The 22,235-nt window shown below is 40.9% G+C and overlaps 1 protein-coding gene across 5 annotated transcripts in view; it reads left to right on the top strand.

Moving 5' to 3' along the window:
- PAK1 (p21 (RAC1) activated kinase 1) overlaps positions 1-22,235 on the top strand; it is a 192,908-nt gene that overhangs the window by 129,544 nt on the left and 41,129 nt on the right. For all 5 annotated transcript variants that reach the window (XM_051850720.2, XM_051850728.2, XM_070075855.1 and 2 more), the window contains exons 4-5: positions 219-366; positions 6,043-6,080. In XM_051850720.2, the coding sequence (XP_051706680.1) occupies positions 219-366; positions 6,043-6,080 (186 nt within the window). The remainder of the gene's footprint in view (positions 1-218; positions 367-6,042; positions 6,081-22,235) is intronic.

Below are 22,235 nucleotides of genomic sequence, written 5' to 3'. Positions count from 1 at the left end.
CTAAAGGAGCTATAGCCTTGTAAAGAAACATCTCAAAAAGTGATTAATGCAATGAGAAAGGTATTATAAAAGAGGCTTTTATAAATTCTGAAGGCATAGCAGTAAAGGGATGACTAATAAGCTGGTCTTTTGCTGTTAGCAGATATAAGCATTAGCTTTGACTTTCAGGGTCCCCTGTGACTGTGCCTTCCTGACAACCTTAAATGTCTTTCTTACAGGGAATGCCAGAGCAGTGGGCCCGCTTGCTTCAGACATCAAATATTACTAAGTCGGAACAGAAGAAAAACCCGCAGGCTGTTCTGGATGTGTTAGAATTTTACAACTCAAAGAAGACCTCCAACAGCCAGAAGTACATGAGCTTTACAGGTAGGAGGACTGTTTCCAAGATAGGCTCAGAATGAAAAGGTTCAAGGCAGGCATTGTGGTACCACGCTCAGTCTGCTGCGTGGAATGCCCACATCCCATATCTGCATGCCTGGTTCCAGTCCCTGGCTACTGCACTTGTGATCCTGTAAATACACATGCAGGGAGGTAACAGATAATAGCTTAAGTAGTTTGGTTCATGTCATCCATGTGGGAGAACTGGATGGAGTTCTGGGCTCCTGCTTTCTGGGTGGCCCAGCCCTGACTTTTGGGGCCATTTAAACAATAAATAAATAAACTTAAAAAGGGAAGAGGGAGAGGATTGTAATCTGGGTGTAAAAGCTCCCCATGCCTGTTAGTCTGAGGTAAGACAACAAAGTATTGGGAAGAGCAGAGTACTTTCTAATTTTGTTTTTCAATGCTTTTGAGTTTGATTTTGGAAAAAAAAAATGCATATTACCTTTAAAGGGAGCAATGTACAATAATTTTATAGCTATAAGTATATGAAAGATGTTTATTACTGAGTATCCAGCCCTCAAAAATAGCAGAGCCTAAAGTTTGGGGTAATACAGTGAAGCCATAGTGTTGCCCTTTACATATGGTAGTAAGGAATTTTGGAATTGCACAGGCAAGATGATAGGTTTTCCATAAACTCAAGTCTTTATTCTTGTACATTTTTTAAAAGCATGACATGATATATAAAGAATACAGGCTTTATATTTTTTTTATTTTTTTTATTTTTATTTTTTTGACAGGCAGAGTGGACAGTGAGAGAGAGAGACAGAGAGAAAGGTCTTCCTTTGCCGTTGGTTCACCCTCCAATGGCCGCCGCGGTTGGCGCGCTGCGGCCGGCGCACCGCGCTGATCCGATGGCAGGAGCCAGGAGCCAGGTGCTTTTCCTGGTCTCCCATGGGGTGCAGGGCCCAAGCACCTGGGCCATCCTCCACTGCACTCCCTGGCCACAGCAGAGGGCTGGCCTGGAAGAGGGGCAACCGGGACAGAATCCGGCGCCCCGACCGGGACTAGAACCCGGTGTGCCGGCGCCGCTAGGCGGAGGATTAGCCTAGTGAGCCGCGGCGCCGGCCTACAGGCTTTATATTAAAAGGTCTACATTCTGGCATTCACTAGATTCTAGGTCAGTTAATTTCTTTCTTTTTTTTTCTTTTTTTTTTTTTTGACAGGCAGAGTGGAAAGTGAGAGAGAGAGACAGAGAGAAAGGTCTTCCTTTTCCATTGGTTCACCCTCCAGTGGCCGCCATGGCTGGCGCGCTGTGGCCGGCGCACCGCGCTGATGCGAAGGCAGGAGCCAGGTGCTTCTCCTGGTCTCCCATGGGGTGCAGGGCCCAAGTACTTGGGCCATCCTCCACTGCCTTCCCAGGCCACAGCAGAGAGCTGGCCTGGAAGAGGGGCAACCAGGAAAGAATCCGGCGCCCCAAATGGGACTAGAACCCGGTGTGCCGTCGCCGCTAGGTGGAGGATTAGCCTATTGTGCCGCAGCGCCGGCCTAGGTCAGTTAATTTCTTTGAGCCTCAAGATGGGAATACTATTTCCTATCTCAAGAAGTTGTAGTGAAGAATACATAAGCTCATTGATGTAAAAGTTGTAGAGCAGCAGTAAGGAAACCTGCCATTATCATTATTATTAGCATCATTAGTTATTTAATAACATCAATGTATAGCTTTTTAACTAGATAAGCTGCTGGTGTCTCAAAGGACTAATTTTTTTAATCAGTTGAATGAACAGAAAGTAATAACAAATGTTATTTGGATTTACTCTCTATAGAAGGAACTATGCTTTTCAGAATGTTTTATTTTTGTATGCTATTTAAAAATTTTTTTATTTCTTTTATTTGAGAGGCAGAGAGACAGTAAGTTCCCATTTGCTATTTCATTCTCTAAATGCCTGCAACTTTTGGAGCTGAGCCAGGCAGAAACCAGGAGCCAGGAACTCGATGCAGGCCTCCCACATAGGAGGGAGACCCAACTACTTGAGCCACATACCTGCTACCTCCCAGGTTATGCATTAGCAGGAAGCTGAAATCAGGAGTGGAGCCAGGATTCGAACCCAGGGACTCCGATATGGGATGCAGGTGTCACAAGAGGCCTTTTAGCAACTGTGCCAAATGTCTGGCCCTCCTGGAGTGTTTTTAATAGCAGAATCAGGATTGGACCTTAAGTCTGTTAATTCCTAGACCACCGTCTTTGAATATACTTGGTGCCTCTGTAATTTTATTTGAAGCACCTCCTTCCTTAGTTCCTTAGTTGAGAATTTTTTCTCACAGAAATCTGTATTTCTGGAAACTTGCCTTTTACATAGGATCTTAGAATGTTAAAGCAAGAAGTGTCTTAGTAATACCAGTTGTCCCTTGTTTTATAGATAATGAAAGCAAAAAGGGCTTTTCTAATGTGACTAAATTAGTGGCAGGGGTAGTCTCTTAATTCCGTCTCGTGCCTCCTTCAAAAGACAGTGTTACTGGGGAAGATGAGAACCAACATAAACTGCTGATTTTGGAGGATGCTTTCCCTAGCTGGTATCTGGCTTGTATCAAAGGGCACAGATGGTGGGGATGACAGACTGCAGCTTTGCTCATGCTGCCATGGTGGTACCCAGTAGAGGGTCATGCATATTCGCAGCAGTATTTCCTTCCTTTCTTCTGGCCTGCCGGGTCTATCTTACTTCTTCCATTGAGGGACTGTCATTCCAAGGAGGAATTGGGGTGGGAGGTAGTACTGAGAGGCAAAATTTTCTAGTCAGGACATTAGAGCTGATGTTTAAGGAGTTTGTTACAGAGCTATCAGATGAGAAGATTTGAAAGCCTCAACAGAGAAATGTTTGCAAGAATCTATTTTTCTGAATGGGTGTGTATAGATGTGTGTAAATGGCATGTAAGTATATGGAGGCACAACCCTGTTGTAGGTTTGCATATGTTCGGAATTAAAAGTCCTCATAAGTATTCCTGAATAGATGTGTGTAGATACACTCATTCAGGTACTTGTTGTGTATGTTCACATGTGTATTTGAATAATATTGGATGTATATGTTTAGATAAATATGCATACATCTACCCTGTGTGCATAAATTTTTGTGTATGTGTGATGTTTTTATGTCTGAGATTTTTAATTTTCTAAAAGTTGAAGGGCCAACAGTAAGCAAAACTATATTTGCCACAGTTGGTTTTTAATGTTGTGTCTTTGCTTTCTCTGTTTCTTCTCCTTTCATACTATCGACTGTGGTAATACTACCTCAGTTTGTATGCCCACATGTGAATTATCATATGTAATTCTCATGATAGTTTTGTGAGGTTGGCAGGGAAAAGACTGTTATTCCTGTTCTGCAAACTCAAAGACATTAAATAAGCTCAGAAATTAAATGACATAGTCAAGATGACACAGCTGGTAGGTGATGGAAGTATGTTTTAGATTTGGGCCTTTAAATTTGTTGTAGTCTATAATCTAAACCAACCCCTCCATGCCAATTGTTTGTCAAAGTTTCCAATTTTTTTAACAATTGATTTTCTGTATTAATTAGTAATTAATGTGATAGGCAAACAGTAGACTAGACTGACAGTCCAGCTGGGTTTTACCTTATTTTGCCACTGATTTATGTGACCTTAAACCAGTCTCTTTCCCTTTCTGAACCTGTTTCCTCATTTTTAAAATGAAGGGATTGGAAGTACTTTCTACTCTTGTTTTTCCATGCTTTTGAGTTTGATTTTGGTAAAAAAAAAATGCATATTACCTTTAAAGGGAGCAATATACAATAATTTTATAGCTATAAATATATAAAAGATGTTTATCACTACAGTGTCCAGCCCTCAAAAGTAGCAGAGCCTGAAGTTTGGGGTAGTACAGTGAAGCCATAGTGTTGCCCTTTGCATATGGTGATCCTTTTGAATAAGATAAAAAATGAGTTATATTTAAAGGATGTCCTGAATGTATTTCTCCAACATAAAGCTGGCTATTTAGGGTTTGTTTTAAGAACGTATTATCATAGCTTGCCTTATTTTTTGCTTTCTTGGGATCATGATTTGCTGTAGGCCACTTTCTTATATGATGGAATTGGATCTTGGACATTGTCTGGGCTTGGTTTTTAGAGAATTGTTAGATTTGTGGTAGAATGTTTCTTCTTCTTAATTGCATTGGTGGTCAGCTGGCAAAATCAGTTTCTTCCTGGACCCTTAGGGATTAAACAGCAAAACCAAAAATAGTACTGGTTCTTTCTGGTATTTTTTTGTTTTGTTTTGTTTTGTTTTTGACAGGCAGAGTGGAAAGAGAGAGAGACAGAGAGAAAGGCCTTCCTTTTTCCGTTGGTTCACCCCACAATAGCCGCTGCAGCCTGCGCACCACGCTGATCTGAAGCCAGGAGCCAGGTGCTTCTCCTGGTCTCCCATGCGGGTGCAGGGCCCAAGCACTTGGGCCATCCTCCACTGCACTCCCTGGCCACAGCAGAGAGCCGGACAGGAAGAGGAGAGACTGGGACAGAATCCAATGCCCTGACCCGGACTAGAACCTGGTGTGCCGGCGCCGCAGGCAGAGGATTAGCCTATTGAGCCACAGCGCCAGCCATGTTTTTTTTTTTTTTTTTTTTTTTTAAATATGTATTTGAAAAGCAGATTTACAGAGACAGAGAGACAGAGAGATCTTCCGTTCACGGGTTCACTCCCAAATGGCTGCAATAGCTGGGGCTGGGCCAGGCCAAAGCCAGAACCCTGGAGCTTCTTCCAGATGTCCCACATGGGTACAGAGGCCTAAGGATTTGGGCCATTCTCCAGCAGGGAGCTGGATTGGAAGAGGAGCAGCTGAGACTTGAACTGGCACCTATATGAAATGCTGGCACTGCAGGCGGAGGCTTAACTTCTATGTCACAGTGCTGGCCTAATACTTGGTCTTTAAGCTTCTTTTCTTGTTGAGATCTCTGTTTGGTCTCTACCTCATGTTTTATTATTAGTTTAAGATAGCATGATTTTAAGGTGTATTGTTGTATATACTATCTGCAAATTAAATGATGAAATACCTTTAGTTGTAGGACACATCTCTGTTTCAGAGATGTTAATGTAAAAAATGTACCTGTCAATCAGTGAAATATTGTAATTCATTTCTTCATTGAGGGAGCTTGATTCTTAGGTAACAAGAGCCTGCCTTTAATTACAATTGCCATAGTTAATACCTCGTTTCCTAAATCTTAGTCTTTCTCTCCCTTTGGGAAATACACATGGATGAGGAAGGATGCTTTCTGAAAGCTGAAGTTGCAGGTTATGCGATGATTTGGCAAAGATGGTTCAGAATGGTGCCACGGATTCTCGTAGGATTCAGTCAGTTTTCTTGTTCATTGAAGCCTGATGATGCCATAGCTGATGATGTGTGGATATAGTTCTAGCATAGTATTTAGAATTAGACCAGAATTCAAATTTTGAGTCCTTTATTTAATCTATATGTCCCCTGGTCAAATTACTTAACTTCTTTAAATGAGCTTCCAAATCTATGAAAGTGGATATAATAATAATACTCAGAGCCAAAGTAAAGATTAAAGGATTGATATGTATAAGTTTGACAATGATATCTGATCCATAGTGCCAGTCTCAGTGTTACTATTCTGTGAGCCTGGCAAGTGCTTGAACAAGTAGACTTCCTTTGCTCTAACCATAAATGTTTCTTAATCTCTTGTCTTTTTTCCTTTTCAGATAAATCTACTGAGGATTATAATTCTTCTAACACTTTGGTAAGTCTCTGTTTCTTCTATTCTGATACAAACAGGTATGGAGGTTAGTACAGATCAAGTTGCTATTGTAGACACAGAGCCTGGGCTAGAGGCGCTCTTCTTGGTAGCCTCCCCATCCTGGCTCTCAGAATCCCTGTGCATACAATAAAGGAGTTGGACTTAATATCCAAGGTTCTTCTCAATGTGAACAGAGGAAGAAGGTGTCAAAGAGGTCTTACAAAGGAGACTGCAGTAAAGCCTCAGCTATGTTGTTTGTTAGTGAGGAGGAAGAACCCTGGGGCTCATGCCATATGGCAGAGGGTATAACACCTGCTTAGTAAAAACCTGTACTGGTTTCGTATCTACAGATAAAACTATTCAGGCTGCCAAGGACATGCTGCTCCCCCAAAGAGAACATTTGTCCCTGTAGCTCAGTGTTCTGTATTCCCTTACTAGTTTTACCTGGAGGGAAATGGCTTGTATTGTAGTAGCATGTCATTGTTTTCCATATTGACTTCATATAGATGATTCAACTTGACTTGTGAAATAATAGAACAGGATTATTATCTCCATAATACAGTTTAAGAAACTGAGACTTGAAAGATTAAATGAATTGTTCCCTCTCCTTAAATAAAAGAGTAGTTTAAAACCAGTACACAATTCTGTTTCAACAGTCATTTATTCACTCATACCGTAAATATTTCCTTAGCATTTTCTTTGTACCAAAGTACAGGTGACACAGAAATGATATATGCTGTCTTAGACATTGAGGGAAAAATTAACAACAGACGAGAGATAAGGGCTGTGAGAGAGGTCTGAGTAATGTACAATGAGCTTAGAGTTGATGGAGTGACTTTTTCCCCTGCCAGGTAGTACAGTGAAGTTTGAACAGAGTTGCTGGGACCTAAAGGTTTACCTTTTTAATAAACATTATCATTAAGATTCCTTCTAGCTCTAAAATTATGTTATTTATGGCTCATTGGTCTGAGATCTAACTCTAAGATACTAGGCATTTCAGTGCTTGATGCTTTGTATGATAAGTATGTACCATGTACCAGGCTCTTTGGGGGTGTGTGTGTGTGTGTGTGTGTTGTTTTTTTTTTTTTTTTTTTTTTTTTTTTTTTGAGGAGTCAAGGACTGGTAAAGTGTTTGCTCTTGATCTCATAATTTAGTAATGAATATGAATATGTAAATGGAGATTTATAGTATAGTGTTAGGTAAACCCAAGTAATGATACCAGATGGAGAAAAAGGCAGTGCTTTCTTGTCTGAGTGACAGCATGAACAAATCCAGGTTGTTAAGGATCCAGTGTGTCAGGCTAGAAAGCTTGAATTTTGTGCTGGAGCTAAGGAAGTGTTTTAAATGGAAGATTGATATTGTTGGATATGTGCAGTGACTGTTCCTCGCCACCGCCGGAGAATTAGGCAGGCTGCCCGCAGCTTGCCTTGACCAAGGAGGGGAAGTGCGCCACCCGCCACTCAGCCTTCCCCAAACCCGGGGGACAGTCAGGCGTGGTGTGGAGCCCAGTCGAAGCAGGGTCTCACTTTATTGTAAAAGGGAGGTGTACATATAGCTGAGGTATAGAGCAAATGAGTGGATGCGGGCAAGGGGTGGGGTGTTGTGATGCGAAAGGGTCTTAGCCACTCCTATTATACCACCTTAATGATCCTTAGGCAGAAGCGCCCTGGGGCTGGGGTATTTGCTACCGGGGATTTGAAACTTATAGACAGGTTTTCAAATTCCAGGCAGGCTCAGGAAGTTTCCTCTAGACCCCTCTGGATTCAGCCTCCCCCACAGATATGCATTTTAAACTAACATCTTAGATTCTCTAGAAATTGGGTCAAGGTGGTGGACTGAATTCATGTGACCATCTCTCTTGATAATCCCAAATTTCTTAATTTCAGGAAAGACATAATGCAAAATAAATTAAAAACATTGCCCCAGAGGCCAGTTGTTGTGGTGTAGTAGGTTGAACAGCCACTTGGAATGCTGATATCCCAAATTGGAGGGGGGGAGGCCGGAGAATATCTTCCATTCTCTGGTTCACTCCCCAAATGGCTAAAATAGCCAGGCTTAGCCAGGCTGAGCCAGGCTGAAGCTGGGGGCCTGGAATTCAGTCTAGGTCTCCCACATGAGTGGGAGGGACTTGAGCCATCATCTGCTGCCCTCAGGGTTCACATTAGCAGGAAGCTGTATTGGAAGCAGAATAACTGGGACTTCAACCAGGTACTTTGACATGGGATGCTTGCAGAGTCTTAAGGGGCAGCTTGACCCACTCTACCACAACCCCTGCCCCTCTCATACTATTTTATTTTTAAGATTTGTTTATTTTAAAGGCAGAGAGAGAGAGAGAGAGAGATCTTCTGTCCACTGATTCACTCCCTAAATGGCTGGGGCTGAGCTAGGCCAAATGTAGAAGCCAGAAGCCAGGAGGAATTCTTTCCAGGTCTCCCATGTGGGTGGCAAGGGTCCAAGTACTGGGGCCATCTTCTGCTGCCTTCCCAGATGAATTATCAGGGAACTGGATAGGAAGCAGAGCAGCTAGGATTTGAACATATGACATCAGTCATTGTAAGTGGGACTTAACCATCAACAGTGTATGAGTTCTCCCTTTTCCACATTCTTGCCAGCATTTGTTACTCTCTGTCTTTCAGATTTTAGCCACTCTGTAGGGGTGAGGTGATGTCTTATTGTGGTCTTGATTTGCATTTCCCTGATGGCTAGTGATGTTGAGCATTTTTTCATATATTTGTTGGATATTTGTATTTCTTCATTTGAGAACTGTGTTTTGAGGTCCTTTGCCCATTTCTCAATTGGGTTGGTTCGTTTTGTTTTTGTTGTTGTTGAGTTTTTTGTTGCTGATATATTCTGAGTATTAATCCTTTCTCATATAGATAGCTCACAAATATTTTTTCCTATTCTGTTGAATGTCTCTTCACATATTGATTGTTTCCTTAGCTGTGCAGAAGCTTCTGAGTTTGATATGATCGCATTTGTTTAGTTTTGCTTTTGTTGCCTGTGCTCCAAAGGTCTTGGCCAAGAAGTCATTCCCTACTTCAGTGTCTTGGAATGTTCCTTCTACATTTTCTTCTAGAAGATTCATAGTCTCAGGTGTTAAATTTAGGTGTGCCAGTATTATTCTGTTTTAACTATCATAGATTTGTAGTGTGCTTTGAAGTCAGGTATTATGATGCCTCTAGCTTAATATTTTCTGTCTAGAATCTCTTTGGCTATTCTGGGTCTTTTGTGATTCTGTGATTTTCATTGTAGCGATCTTTCAATTCTTTGGGTAAATTTATTCCTAAGTATTTCATTTTTAAAAAATATTTAATTTATTTGAGAGATGGACTTACAGACAGGGAGAGGGAGAGATAGAGAGAAAGGTCTTCCACTCGCTGCCTCACTCTCCAAATGTGGCAATGCAGAGCTGGGTCAGTCCAGAGCCAGGAACTTCTTGCGGGTTTCCCACCTGGGTGCAGAGCCCCAACCAGCTGGGCCATCTTCTACTGCTTTTCCAGGCCATAGCAGAGAGCTGGATCAGAAGAGGAGCAGCTGGGACATGAATTGGTGCCCATGCGGGTTGCTGACACCACAGGTAGAGGTTTAGCCTCGTGTGCCACAGCACCAGCACTTAAATCTTTCATTTTTTCTGGTGTCTATTCTGAATGGGATTTCATTCTTGATTTCTCTTTCACTGAGTTTATCATAGTGATTAAAACTACTATTTCTTGTATGTTTATTTTGTATCCTGCAGCCTTACTCAATTGGTTTATCAGCACAGCCGTTTTAGCGGAATGGTTAGGTTTTTCAGTGCACAGCATCATGACATCTGCAAACATGGATATTTTGACTTCCTCTTTTGCGATTTTGATGTCCTCTATTTCTTTCTCCTCTCTAGATGCTCTTGCTAAAACTTCCAGTAGTGAATTGAATGGAGTAGTAAAATTGGGCACACTTGTCTTGTTCCAGATCTGAGGGAAAATGCGGAAAGAGAGATCTTTTAAAAATCTGATATGTTCAGAGAGATTCCATAGATGTTGTACCCACAAAAACACCCTGGTGTTAGAGCAATCAGAGGATAAAAGAATTTTTAGAAATTAAAAATGTGTTTTACTATTATAGTGTTTAGAAATTTTTTTATATTTCTGACTTTTTTGAAGTAGAGATATTCAAGGTAGAATAAAAAAGCTGTATGTTTCAAGATAAAAAAATTAAAATGATAAGAAATTCATAAGGATTAAAGGATTAAGTAAAGAGAGAATTATGAAAAATTTGTGAATAAGGGAAAACACAGGGATAATCAAGGAGATCAAAGAAAATTAGAGAATAGAGGATGTAGAATGAAAAAATAAAAACATAATGGAAGAGAAATCTCCCCAGCTAAAGAAAGGCATGAGTCTTTAGTAGGTGAAAGACCTATCAATGACTGATTCAGATAATAGAAAAGAGACCCAAAGATAAAGAGAAAAATTTTAAAAGTTTCCAAGGGGATTATATAGCTAATGTCCAAAGGAACATTAGCATCACACATTGCATTAGCTGGACAAAGGAGCAATATTTTCAGAGGTTTGAGGAAAGTTACTTAGAACCAAGAATTTTATACCTACTAAAACTATCATTCAAACTCAAAGTCAAGACGAACACCTGTGAAAGATCAAGATTTACCACCCAAAGATCATCTCTGAAAGGTTAACTACCAAATGTCACAATAATAAACTCTGAGATTGGTGGTCATTAAGAATATGCATTTTGGGGCTTGCATTGTTGCTTAGATGATAAAGCTGCTGCTATGACACTTGCATCCCATATGTGTGCCAGTTTGTGTCCTGGCTATTCCACTTCTGATGCAGCTTCCTGCTGACGAGAAGCAGTGGAAGATGCAGCTTCCTGCTGACAGTCTGGTAGAAGCAGTGGAAGATGGCCCAAACACTTGTGTCTTTGCCATCCGCCTGGAACCCAGATGAAGCTCTTGGCTTTGGGCTGACTCAGCCCTTGCCATTATGGCCTCTTGAGGAGTGCACAGTGTGTAGAAGAACTAAAGAACTATCTCTCCCTCTGTCTCTGTCCCTCTCCCTCTGTCTCTATATATCTGATTTCCAAATAAATATTAAATATTTTTAAAATATTCACTTAATTTTTATACAGGTATTGTATTAAAAAGTCAAATAGGACTGAAAGCCTTGTGTTAAATGCCTGCCACTTGGGAATCATCCTTCACCATTGTCTTGGCAATCCCTTTGCATATCTGTGTTTGTATTCTGTTTTCTCTATGCCATGCATTCCTTATTTTTGGTTTGATTTTACATTTGGTGGAGCACATCTTCTAGTAGCTATCAGAAAAAAAATGAAAAGTTAAGTATTTAATATCTTTCAGATCCCAGAATGGGAGATTCTCTGTTCTACTATTGTATTTGGCTAATATTTTGGCTGATTATAGAATTCTAGGTTGGAAATAATTTTCCGTTAGGATTTGAAAGCACTGCACTTTGGTCATCTAGCTTTTAGTACTAAGACCAAAGCGGTTTTATTTTAGCTTCTCTATATATGACCTATTTTTCACTCAGAAGGATTTTAGGAACTTTTTTGTCGCTCTGGCTTTGAAATTTCATAAATATATCCTTATGTTCATGTACTTAGAGTGCAAAGATATTTGTGAACTCTTTTAACCTGGAAAGTTTGAATTATTTCATTGTGATTCCTTCTCTGTTTTCTTTGTTGGCTCTTTCTGGACCTCCTGTTATTTGGATTTTGAACCACTTAGACTAGTTTTTCATATTCCTTTATATTTTCTCTATTTTCCTTGTATTGAGTTTTGTTGTAAATTTTGGGGAGATTGCCTCAGTTTCAGCTTTCAGACCATCAATTTAATTTTTCATTTCTGTACTCATGTTTAATTTCCAAGTCCTTTTTTTAAAAAAAAGATTTATTTTATTTATTTGAAAGGCAGAGTTACAAAGAGAGAGGCAAAGATAGAGATCTTCCATTGGCTGGTTCACTCCCCAAATGGCTGCAATGGCTGAGGCTGGGCCAAGCCAAAGCCAGGAGCTTCATTTGAGACTCCCACCTGGATACAGGGGCCCAAGGACTTGGACCATCCTCTGCTGCTTTTTCCAGGAGCGTTAGCAGGGAGCTGGATTGGAAGTGGAGCAGCCAGGACCTGAACCTCTGCCCGTGTAGGTTGCAGCACAACACAGGCCCCTCCAAGTGCTTTTTTAATTTAAAGAAGTTATCTTCTCTTATTTCTGAGAAGATCAATGTAGACTTTCTTAGGATATTTTCTTCTTCCTGCTGGGTTTATTTTATTCCAGGTGGTCCTGTTTGCCATTTGTTTTGGTTTCTCCTTTTGTGTTATAAGTGCTCCTTATATATTTGATAGTCCTTGAAAGTCTGACCATATTTATGATTTCGGTATTAAAAAGCTTACTAAAATTTTAAACTCATCAGTAATATGAAATTCAGTGATTGTAATAAATTTATAGAGTTGTGCAAACATTCCCATAATCTAGCCTTTTTGTTTGTGTCACTGTAGGATAATCCAGGTGGGCAATTTGGAGAAATCTACTATTATTTTGTCTTTAGAACTGTCCTGTTACTCCAGCCATACCCAGAGAAGAATGGTCTATCTACCAGTATTCTAGGAGAGTCTAATAAGGGAAGAGGGCTACAAGTCTTAACATTGAGCATTTAGTATATAGCTATTCACTTAATTACTCAATTTGATACGATACCCTTATATTTAACTGTGTGTGGCATCCCTAATCCAGAAATCCTCTCTCTTACCACTGTAGAGAGTAAACGTCAAGTTTTTAGCTATAGAAGGGGAGGGCAGTCACCCAGTGTTATAGAGTAGAGAGATTTATAGATATAACTTCATCTTAAGTAACTTTGAAGGACGCACCCCTTCATGTCCTCCTCTACTTCTCCACTTCATTTCCATTTTCAGAGACAATACAGGGTGCTGTCAATCCTGAGCCTTTTGAGAATTTTTGTTTATTTGGAAGTGGAGAGAGAGATTTCATCTACTACTCACTCTCCAGATGCCTATAACAACCAGGGATGGGCCAGGCTGAAAGTAAGAGCTTGTAACTCAATCTAGGTTTCTCCCGGGTGGGTGTAAGGGACCCAACTAATTGAGCCATCACTTGTTGCCTCTCAGGATGCTCATTAGCAGGAAGCTGGAGTTAGGAACAGAGCCAGGACTTGAACCCAGTTACTCCAAAATAGGATATAGACATCCTAAGTGGCACCTTAAACTCTGCACCAAATGCCTGCCCCATTTTGAGGATTCTGCTGGATAGATACATTGTTTTTCAGTCTTGCAAACAATCAGCTTCTGATTCAGTCTGGAGTTCATTGCTGTTCATTTGTCTACTTTGCTGCCTTTTTTTTTTTTTTTTTTTGAAACTGCTTTTTCTTCCTTTCCTGTTCTCTCCAACCTTGTTGGTATAATGACCCACAAAAACTTTAAATGACCTTTCTTTTCCAATTTCAGGAAAAGATACGTTTGTTCAATCTGCCATCCTTACCAAGAATTCCTGGAATATTCACCTTTTTCTATGTGTTTCTATATTTTATATTATTTAAAACTTATGAGAATCTACTATACTACCTACCTATAACACCTTAACTTTATTTTTTACACTGTTGTTTTGAGGTATGATTTATGTAGCATGATACCCATTATAAGTGTATAGTTTAACAATTTTATTAAATTTATAGAGTTGTATAACCTTTACCCCAAAAAGTTTCCTTGTACCATTTTCCTGATCATTCAAACCCTCATGTTTAGCCTAGGAAACTGCTAATCTGCTTTCTGTCTCTATAAATTGACCTTTTTCTGGGCATTTTATATAAATAGACTCATACAACATGTATTCTTTGTGTACCTTCTTTTACTTAGCATATTGCTTTCAGGGCTCATCCATGTCATGGCATGTTTCAGTGTTTCACTCCTTTTTATGTCTGAACAATATTCCATTGTATGGGTATACTGCATTTTGTGTGTTTATTCATCAGTTGATGTGTACTTGGGTGCTTCTACTTTTTGGCTATCATGGATAATGATGTTTTGAACATTTATATGCCGATTTTTATGTGGATGTATGCTTACATCTCTCTTGGGTGTGTGCCTAAGGATTACAATTGCTGGGTCATAGCAAACTTCATGATTAACTTTGAGAAACTGCCAGATTGTTTTCCACAGAGTCTGTATCATTTTACATTCCCACCTGCAATTATAAGGTTGCCAGTTTCTCCACATCTCTGCTCATACTTCTTGTTGTTTGTCTTTTGATGATAGTCATCTTAGTGGGTGTGAAATGTTGTCTCATTGTGGTTTTATTTGCATGTTTTCAGTTGGTAATGATGTCAGCCATCTTGTCGTGCACTTACTGGCTATCTACTTATTTTCTTTGGAAAAATGTTTTTCCTGTTGATCTCTAGTTTAATTCCACTGTCTTCAAATAATATATATATTTTGTGTGATTTCAGTCCTCTGAAATTTATTAAAATATATATTGTCACCTACCATGTAATATATCCTAGAGAGTGATCCATGTATGGTTGAAAGGAATGTGTAACTGTAGACACTGGATGAAATGCTCTGTATGTGTCAGTTAAGTCCAGTTAAATGACAGTGTTGTTCGGATCTGCTATATCCTTGCTAGTTTTCATTCTAGTTCTGTTAATTATTGAGCATAGAACAGTGAAAGCATCACCTGAGTAGAACCTTTAGTAGAGTTGTTCCTTCCTCCCTTCAATTCTGTCATCTTTTTTTTTTTCTTTTTTGACAGGCAGAGTGGACAGTGAGAGAGAGAGAGAGAGAGAGAGAGAGAGAGAGAAAGGTCTTCCTTTGCTGTTGGTTCAGCCTCCAATGGCCGCCGTGGCTGGCGCGCTGCGGCCGGCGCACCGCGCTGATCTGATGGCAGGAGCCAGGTACTTATCCTGGTCTCCCATGGGATGCAGGGCCCAAGTACTTGGGCCATCCTCCACTGCACTCCCTGGCCACAGCAGAGAGCTGGCCTGGAAGAGGGGCAACTGGGACAGAACCCGGTGTGCCGGCGCCACAAGGCGGAGGATTAGCCTAGCGAGCCGCGGCGCTGGCCCAATTCTGTCATCTTTTGTGATATGCACAACTGGGGTGTGTGTGTGTGTGTGTGTGTGTGTGCCATTGGCATAATTATTTTGGTAAGATTCTGAAATAATTGATCTTTTTATCATTATAAGATATCCTTTTTTGTCTCCAGCAATACTGTGTAATAATTATTGCTTTGTATAATCTTATGTTTTTTAAAGAAGCAAATGAAAAAAATTTAAAAACATGTATTTAGAGAATCATTTATGTTACTCTACATATTTATCATTTCCTTTTTTTTAGAAAAAAATCTTGTGGATTTGTGTTGTTATTTGGTATTATTTCTATTCAGACTGATGTACTCCTGTTAGTATTTATTCAGTTCTGCTAGCAATAAATTCTTCCTGTGTTATCCATATAATGTGTTTATTTCATCTTCAAAATTCATTTGAAAGGCAGAGAGATAGAGAGGAGGACAGATAGAGAGCTCCCATTCAGTGATTCAGTTCCCAAAAGGACAAAGCCAGGAGCTGAGAACTCAATCCAGGTCTTCAGTGTTGGTGGCAGGGACCCAACTACCTGCTACCTCACCAGGTTCCCATTAGCAGGAAGCTAGAATCAGGAGTAGATTTAAACCCAGGCCCTTCAATATGTGACATGGGTGTCCAAGTGGTGTCTTCATCATTATGTCAAACTCTCACCCCATCATCTTCTTTTCTTTGTCTTTTAAAGTTTTATTTTATTTATTTGAAAGGCAGAATTATAGACAGAGGGAGAGTCAGAGAAAGAGAAAGAGAAAGAGAAAGAGAAAGAGAAAGAGAAAGAGAAAGAGAAAGAGAAAGAGAGAGAGATCTTCTATCTGCTGATTTACTCCCCACATGGTTGGAATGGCTGGGGCTGGGCCAGTCTGAAGCCAGGCCAGACTGAAGCCAGGAGCTTTTTCTGGGTACAAGGGCCCAAGCAGTTGGGTCATCTTCCACTGCTTTCCCAGACTACCAGCAGGAAGCTGGATCAGAATTTGAGCAGCCAGGACATGAACCAGTGCCCATATGAGATGCTGATGTTGCAGGTGATGGCTTTACCTGCTATACCACAACACCGGCCCCATCATCTTCATTTTTGAATTAGATTTCTTGATTGGCAAATGTTTAAAACTTCAGCTGTTTGAATATGCCATCCTGCTACTTTCTGCCTCTATAATTTCTGATTAGAAATTTTTCTTCTTTAAAAATTTTCTTGTATATAATGTCACTTTCCTCTTACTGTTTTGAAGATACTCACTTTGGCTTTTAGTTGTCTGCCTATGATGTGTCTAGGTGTGACATTTTTGTATTAAGGATTTATTGAGGTTCTTGGTTCAATAGATTAATATTTTTCATAAAATTGGAAAACTTTTTCATTTCTTAATATTTTCATTTCTTAATATTTTTCTGTTCCTTTTCCTTTTCTCCTTCAGGTATTGCCACTAAACAAGAAGTCTTCAAAAAATTCATGGGAAATGCATATTATGAAAAACCTATGTATGGATCTTGACATTTCTTACACCAAAATAAACTTATCTTTTAATTCTGTTTTTCCAGGAACTTTTTGAAGTCTTCTGTATGCTTTATGTTGCATAGTTATTAAATTCTCTGTTAATTTTTGTTCATTTTTTTCTTTGTTCTTTATATTGGATAATTTCTTTTTAAAATAAGTTTTTTCTATTTCTTTATTTAGAGAAAGGCAGGCTGGCAGACAGATGAAGCTCATGTCTATTAGTTCATTTCCCAAATGCCCACAATGTCCGAAGCTGGGAGCCAGGAACTCAGTCTGGGTCTCCCATGTGGATGGTAGAGACCCAACAACTTGAGACTTGAGCCATCACTGCTGCTTCCCAGAGTCAGGAAGCTGGACTTGAACCCAGGCATTCTCCTATGGATTGTTGACATCCTAATCAGCATCTTAACTGCTAGGCCAGATGCTTACCTCAATGTACTATTTCCTTCTTGAGTCTGTGGTTTAGTGTCTTTCATGAGTTTTAAAACATGGTTTTTTGAAGATATTTATAATATGTAATTTGAAATATGTATTTTCTAAATCTAACATCTAGAGGCACTCTCATGTTTCTGATGATTGCTCCCTCACACCCTGCTGAGTACGGGTCACACTTTTCCTGTTTCTTTGTGTGCCTTATAATTTCTTGTTAGAAACTCAACATTTCTGATAACAATTCTATTCCTAGTACTGGATATTGATATTTTTCTCCCTTGAAGGTTGTTTACATTTTTGTTTACTTGTTGGTTTTATATTAACTTACTAGAGATAAGTCTATAAAATATCAGGAACCAGCTTTGTGGTGAAGCAGTTTAAACCACTGCCTGGGATGCTGGCTTGCCATATCAGAGTGCTGATATCAGCTGCTTTGCTTCTGATGCAGCTTCTTGCTGATGTGCCTGGGAAGGCAGAGGATGGTGGCTCCTGCAACCCTTGTGGGAGAGAGGGTATGGTTACCAACGGATAAAAGATCTCTCTTTCAAATAAATATATAGACTTTTTAAAAAATTGTAAAATGTCTCTACCAATCTGTGATTTGTGTTTTTCAGTTTTATTTATTTACCCTTATTTGAAACACAGAGCAACAGAAAAAGATTTTCCGTTTACTTGCTCATGCCCCAGGTGTTTGCAACAGCTGGTGCTGTGTTGAAGCCAAGAGCCCAGAACTCAGTGTGTGTTTCCCATGTGAGTGACAGGGACCCAAGTATTTGAGCCATTGCTCCCTGCTTCCAAGATGTGCATTGGCAGGAAGCTGGATTAGAAGTAGAACTGGGGACTTGAACCCAGGCACTTTGATATGGGATGTAGTTTCTTAAGCGGTGTTTAACCACTGTACCACAATACCCAGCCCTGTGTTTTTTAATAATCCATTTTAGTTTTGTAGCTTAGCTTTCCAGGGATTGCCCCTGTGTTTTTCATAGCTTAATGATCAGCCAATGACTAAACAGAAGTTGTGTTCAAAAACTTCAAGTCAGTAGGGGTTCTTGTTAATGCTGATCGGTCTGTGTGTAGGTGGGTATGTACATGCATTGTTCATGCCCTTTTCAGGACTATCTTAGCTCTTAATTTCTGCTGGGTCCTTTTCAATTTTTTATTTGCATGCCCAGGCAGACATGTGTGACTTGCAAGGGACCTTTACAGTGTCCTGTGTCTATGAACACCTGAGCCAGCAATGTTTTTATCTTACTTGTAACTGCAACTTGAGGCTAGTAGAGCCAAGCAGTTGGCCCTCCCCTCTCATCACCTTTGGAAGTTATGTTATCTGACAGTGCCACTGGGCCTGGGTATTGCCCACAGCTCCAAATGAAAGTGAGCACTCTTGGACCACACAGTTAGAGCTTGCACTGGCCTGGTGGAACACCATACACTGGAGGTCCTGGGAGCAGAGTAGATGGGAGCAGCCCCAAGCCAGAATGTTAGAGCCGCCCCTGTTTTATCTGAAGTTGAGTTTTTAATCAAAATCAATCATAATTGGCTCATTGCCTAAATGCTTGTGACAGCTAGGACTAGGCCATGCCAAAGTAGTGGGTAGGGCATTCAATCCAGATCTCCCACATGGGTGGCAGGGACCCAACCACTTGAGTCGTCAATTGCAACTTACCAGATTCTGTATTGGTAGGAAGCTAGTATCAGGAACCAGAGCCAGAATTTGAACCCAGGAACTCTGGTAAGGGGCACGGGCATAACAACCATCATCTTAATCTATTCCCATGAATATTTTTTAATGCACATTTCCTGTGAACTTTTTGAGCACTCCTTATATACTAACAATGAAAGATAGAAGATAATTAAGAAAATAATTCCATTTATGATCATACTAACAAAAATATTAAAATATTTAAGAATAAATTTAGCTAAGGAAGTGACTTCATCTATTTTATTCTGTAATATAGCTTAAAGCCTGGTACACAGCATGTGTGTATAGGTAATAGATGAATGGATGGATGTATGATGAATTGGAATGTCTGACTTTTGATTAAAACAAGTGTATGTTTATTAGATATAATAATAATTTAATCAATCCCTTAAATCTTTCTAGCTTTTTATTATTTTCAAAGTGTTTTTTACCCACATCACTTTATTTCATCCTCTTAGTGGTCCTCTGGGATGGGCAGAGAGATGCTATTGTTATCCCCATTTTATAGATAAGAAATGTGAGGCTTAGAGTGGTGTAGCTTAGCCCAAAGACACAGGATTAAGAAGTAAAAATCTGGATGAACACCCAATCTCTTGATGTTAACAGCTGTTAATAACACTGCTGAAAGTTCTCATGTGTGAGAAACAGAATGTTTTTGAGTTTTTTTCATTTATTTGAAAGACAGAGTTATACAGAGAGAGGGAGCCAGGAGAGGCAGAGAGAGAGAGAGTGAGTGAGTGAGTGAGTAAATAAAAGAGCAAGGCCTGCGACACGGCTCAGTAGGCTAATCCTCCACCTGTGGCGCCGGCACCCCGGGTTCTAGTCCTGCTTGGGGCACCAGATTCTGTCCCAGTTGCTCCTCTTCCGGTCCAGCTCTCTGCTGTGGCCCAGGAAGGCAGTGGAGGATGGCCCAAGTGCTTGGGTTCCTGCACCCGCATGAGAGACCAGGAGGAAGCACCTGGCTCCTGGCTTCGGATCAGCGCAGCAGCGGCTGTAGTGGCCATTAGGGGGGTGAACCAGCGGAAAAGGAATACCTTTCTCTGTATCTCTCTTCCTCTCACTGTCTCTGCCTGTAGTGAGAGAGAAATCTTTCATATGCTGGTTCACTCCCCAAATGGCCACAACAGCCTGCGCTGGGCCAGGCTGAAGCCAGAAACCGGGGCTTTATTTGAGCCTCCCATGTGGGTTCCAGGGCCCAAGCACTTGGACCATCCTTTGCTGCTTTCCCAGGCCATTACAAGAAACTGGGTAGGAAGTGGTACATCCGAGAGGCACCCATATGGGATGCAGGTAGCAGCTTAACCCACTATGCCATAGGCTGGCCCTGTACAGTTTTAAAAAGCAAACAGACCTTTTGTTTATAGTATATATCAGGACAGCCCCAGGACCACCTGATCATGAATAGGCTGCTGAGTCAACTTCGTTTCCCATTTTGGGTCCTAATTAAATTTTGTTGAGAGAGATAGTGGGGAGAAAGGAAGTAGAGCAGAGATACAAATATATATGCTTTTTTATTTTTATTTATTTATTTTTGACAGGCAGAGTTAGACAGTGAGAGAGAGAGAGACAGAGAGAAAAGTCTTCCTTTCCGTTGGTTCACCCCCCTAATGGCTGCTACAGGCGGCGCGCTGCGCTGATCTGAAGCCAGGAGCCAGGTGCTTCCTCCTGGTCTCCCATGCGGGTGCAGGGCCCAAGCACTTGGGCCATCCTCCACTGCCTTCCCGGGCCACAGCAGAGAGCTGGACTGGAAGAGGAGCAACCGGGACAGAATCTGGCGCCCCAAGCGGGACTAGAACCTGGTGTGCTGGCGCTGCAGGTGGAGGATTAGCCAAGTGAGCCGTGGTGCCGGCCTTTTTTAAAAAAAAAAAATATATTTATTTATTTGAGAGGTAGAGTCACAGAGAGTGAGAAGGAGACAGAGAGAAAGGTCTTCCTTCTGTTGGTTCACTCCCCAGATGGCCACAATGGCTGGAGCTGCGCCAATCCGAAGCCAGGAGCCAGGTGTCTCCTCCTGGTCTCCCACGCTGGTGCAGAGCCCAAATACTTGGGCTGTCTTCTACTGCTTTCCCAGGCCACAGCAGGAAGCTGGATTGGAGGAGGTGCAGCCGGGACTAGAACTGGCGCCTCTTTGGGATGTCGGTGCTGCAGGTGGAGGATTAACCTATTGCACCATGGTGCTGGCCCCAAATACATATGCTTTGACAGGAAAAGAATCTCTGTTGAATTTTAGAATTGAAAGTGTCTTTAGTCATTCCTCAAATTATACCACTCCTCTTCCTTAACAAAATCTTTAAGTGATAAAATTCCAGATGTAGAAGAGAGATTCATTGCCTGTGATCTTTACAGCTGGTTGCTTGTTTGCCTGGTATTGTCAAGTTTTAAGTTAGACCCTTACTGGAGATCCTGTTAGAATCTATGAGACTGTGAGGTTTTTTTTACGTTCAAATGTTAAAAGTGGTAAAAACTGCTCTCCCACACTAGCTGTGGTCTATCTAGTGTTCCCTTTCTGCCATTTTTATCCCATCATTGTGACTCACGGCTTTCCTCATCAGAAGACCTGAGGTGGTTGGCAGGAAGGGAACTCAACCTGCCTCCTGTGCTAGACTGTGAGCTATGACTGGACATGGGCCATCTTTTTCATCTTTGTACCTTCCTGTCAACAGTATAAATCATGGTGTCAGCACAAAATAGCTGTTCTGAAAATATTGAATTGTATCAGTACAAATTAAAGAGCCCTACTGTCTCTCTTAAATAACTGATCAATTTATAGAATTATTTGATATCTGTCAAAAGCCTTTTTTTTTTTTTAAAAAAAAGACTTATTTATTTATTTGAAAAGCAGAGTTACAGAGAGGCAGAGGCAGAGAGAGAGAGAAAGAGAAAGAGAGAGAGGTCTTTCATCTGCTGGTTCACTCCCCAAATGACTGAGACGGCCGAGCTGGGCCGATCTGAAGCCAGGAGCCAGGACCTTCTTCTGGGTCTCCCACTCAGGTCCAGGGGCCCAAGGACTTGGGCCATACTCCAGTGCTTTCCCAGGCCATAGCAGAGAGCTGGATTGGAATTGAAGCTGCTTGAACTCTTAAGAACTGGCACCCATATGCGATGCTGGCACTGCAGGCCATGGCTTTAGCCACTATGCCACACTGTCGGCTCAAGCATTGTGTTTTAAAGCCACTTTATTTCTTGAATTTGTGTGAAAAACAGTAATAGTATGTTATTTCTGCATGGATTTGCCCTGAAACCCACCACTTGTGGCCCAGCTGTGTTATAGTTTTTATCAGAAAATCAGGTTGCTCCTTATTATAAGCAGATCTGATTAGTGGTGCTGGTAAGGTTCATTCCAGAACACGACTGAAGCTTACTGAAGTAGATATCATCCAGCCGGGAAAAACCCATTATCCTCTTTGGGCATCAGATCCTGAAGTTCTTTTTT

This window comes from Oryctolagus cuniculus, chromosome 1, assembly GCF_964237555.1.
Source record: "Oryctolagus cuniculus chromosome 1, mOryCun1.1, whole genome shotgun sequence".
Classification (NCBI taxonomy): domain Eukaryota; kingdom Metazoa; phylum Chordata; class Mammalia; order Lagomorpha; family Leporidae; genus Oryctolagus; species Oryctolagus cuniculus.
This window is presented reverse-complemented; position numbering and strand designations above follow the sequence as displayed.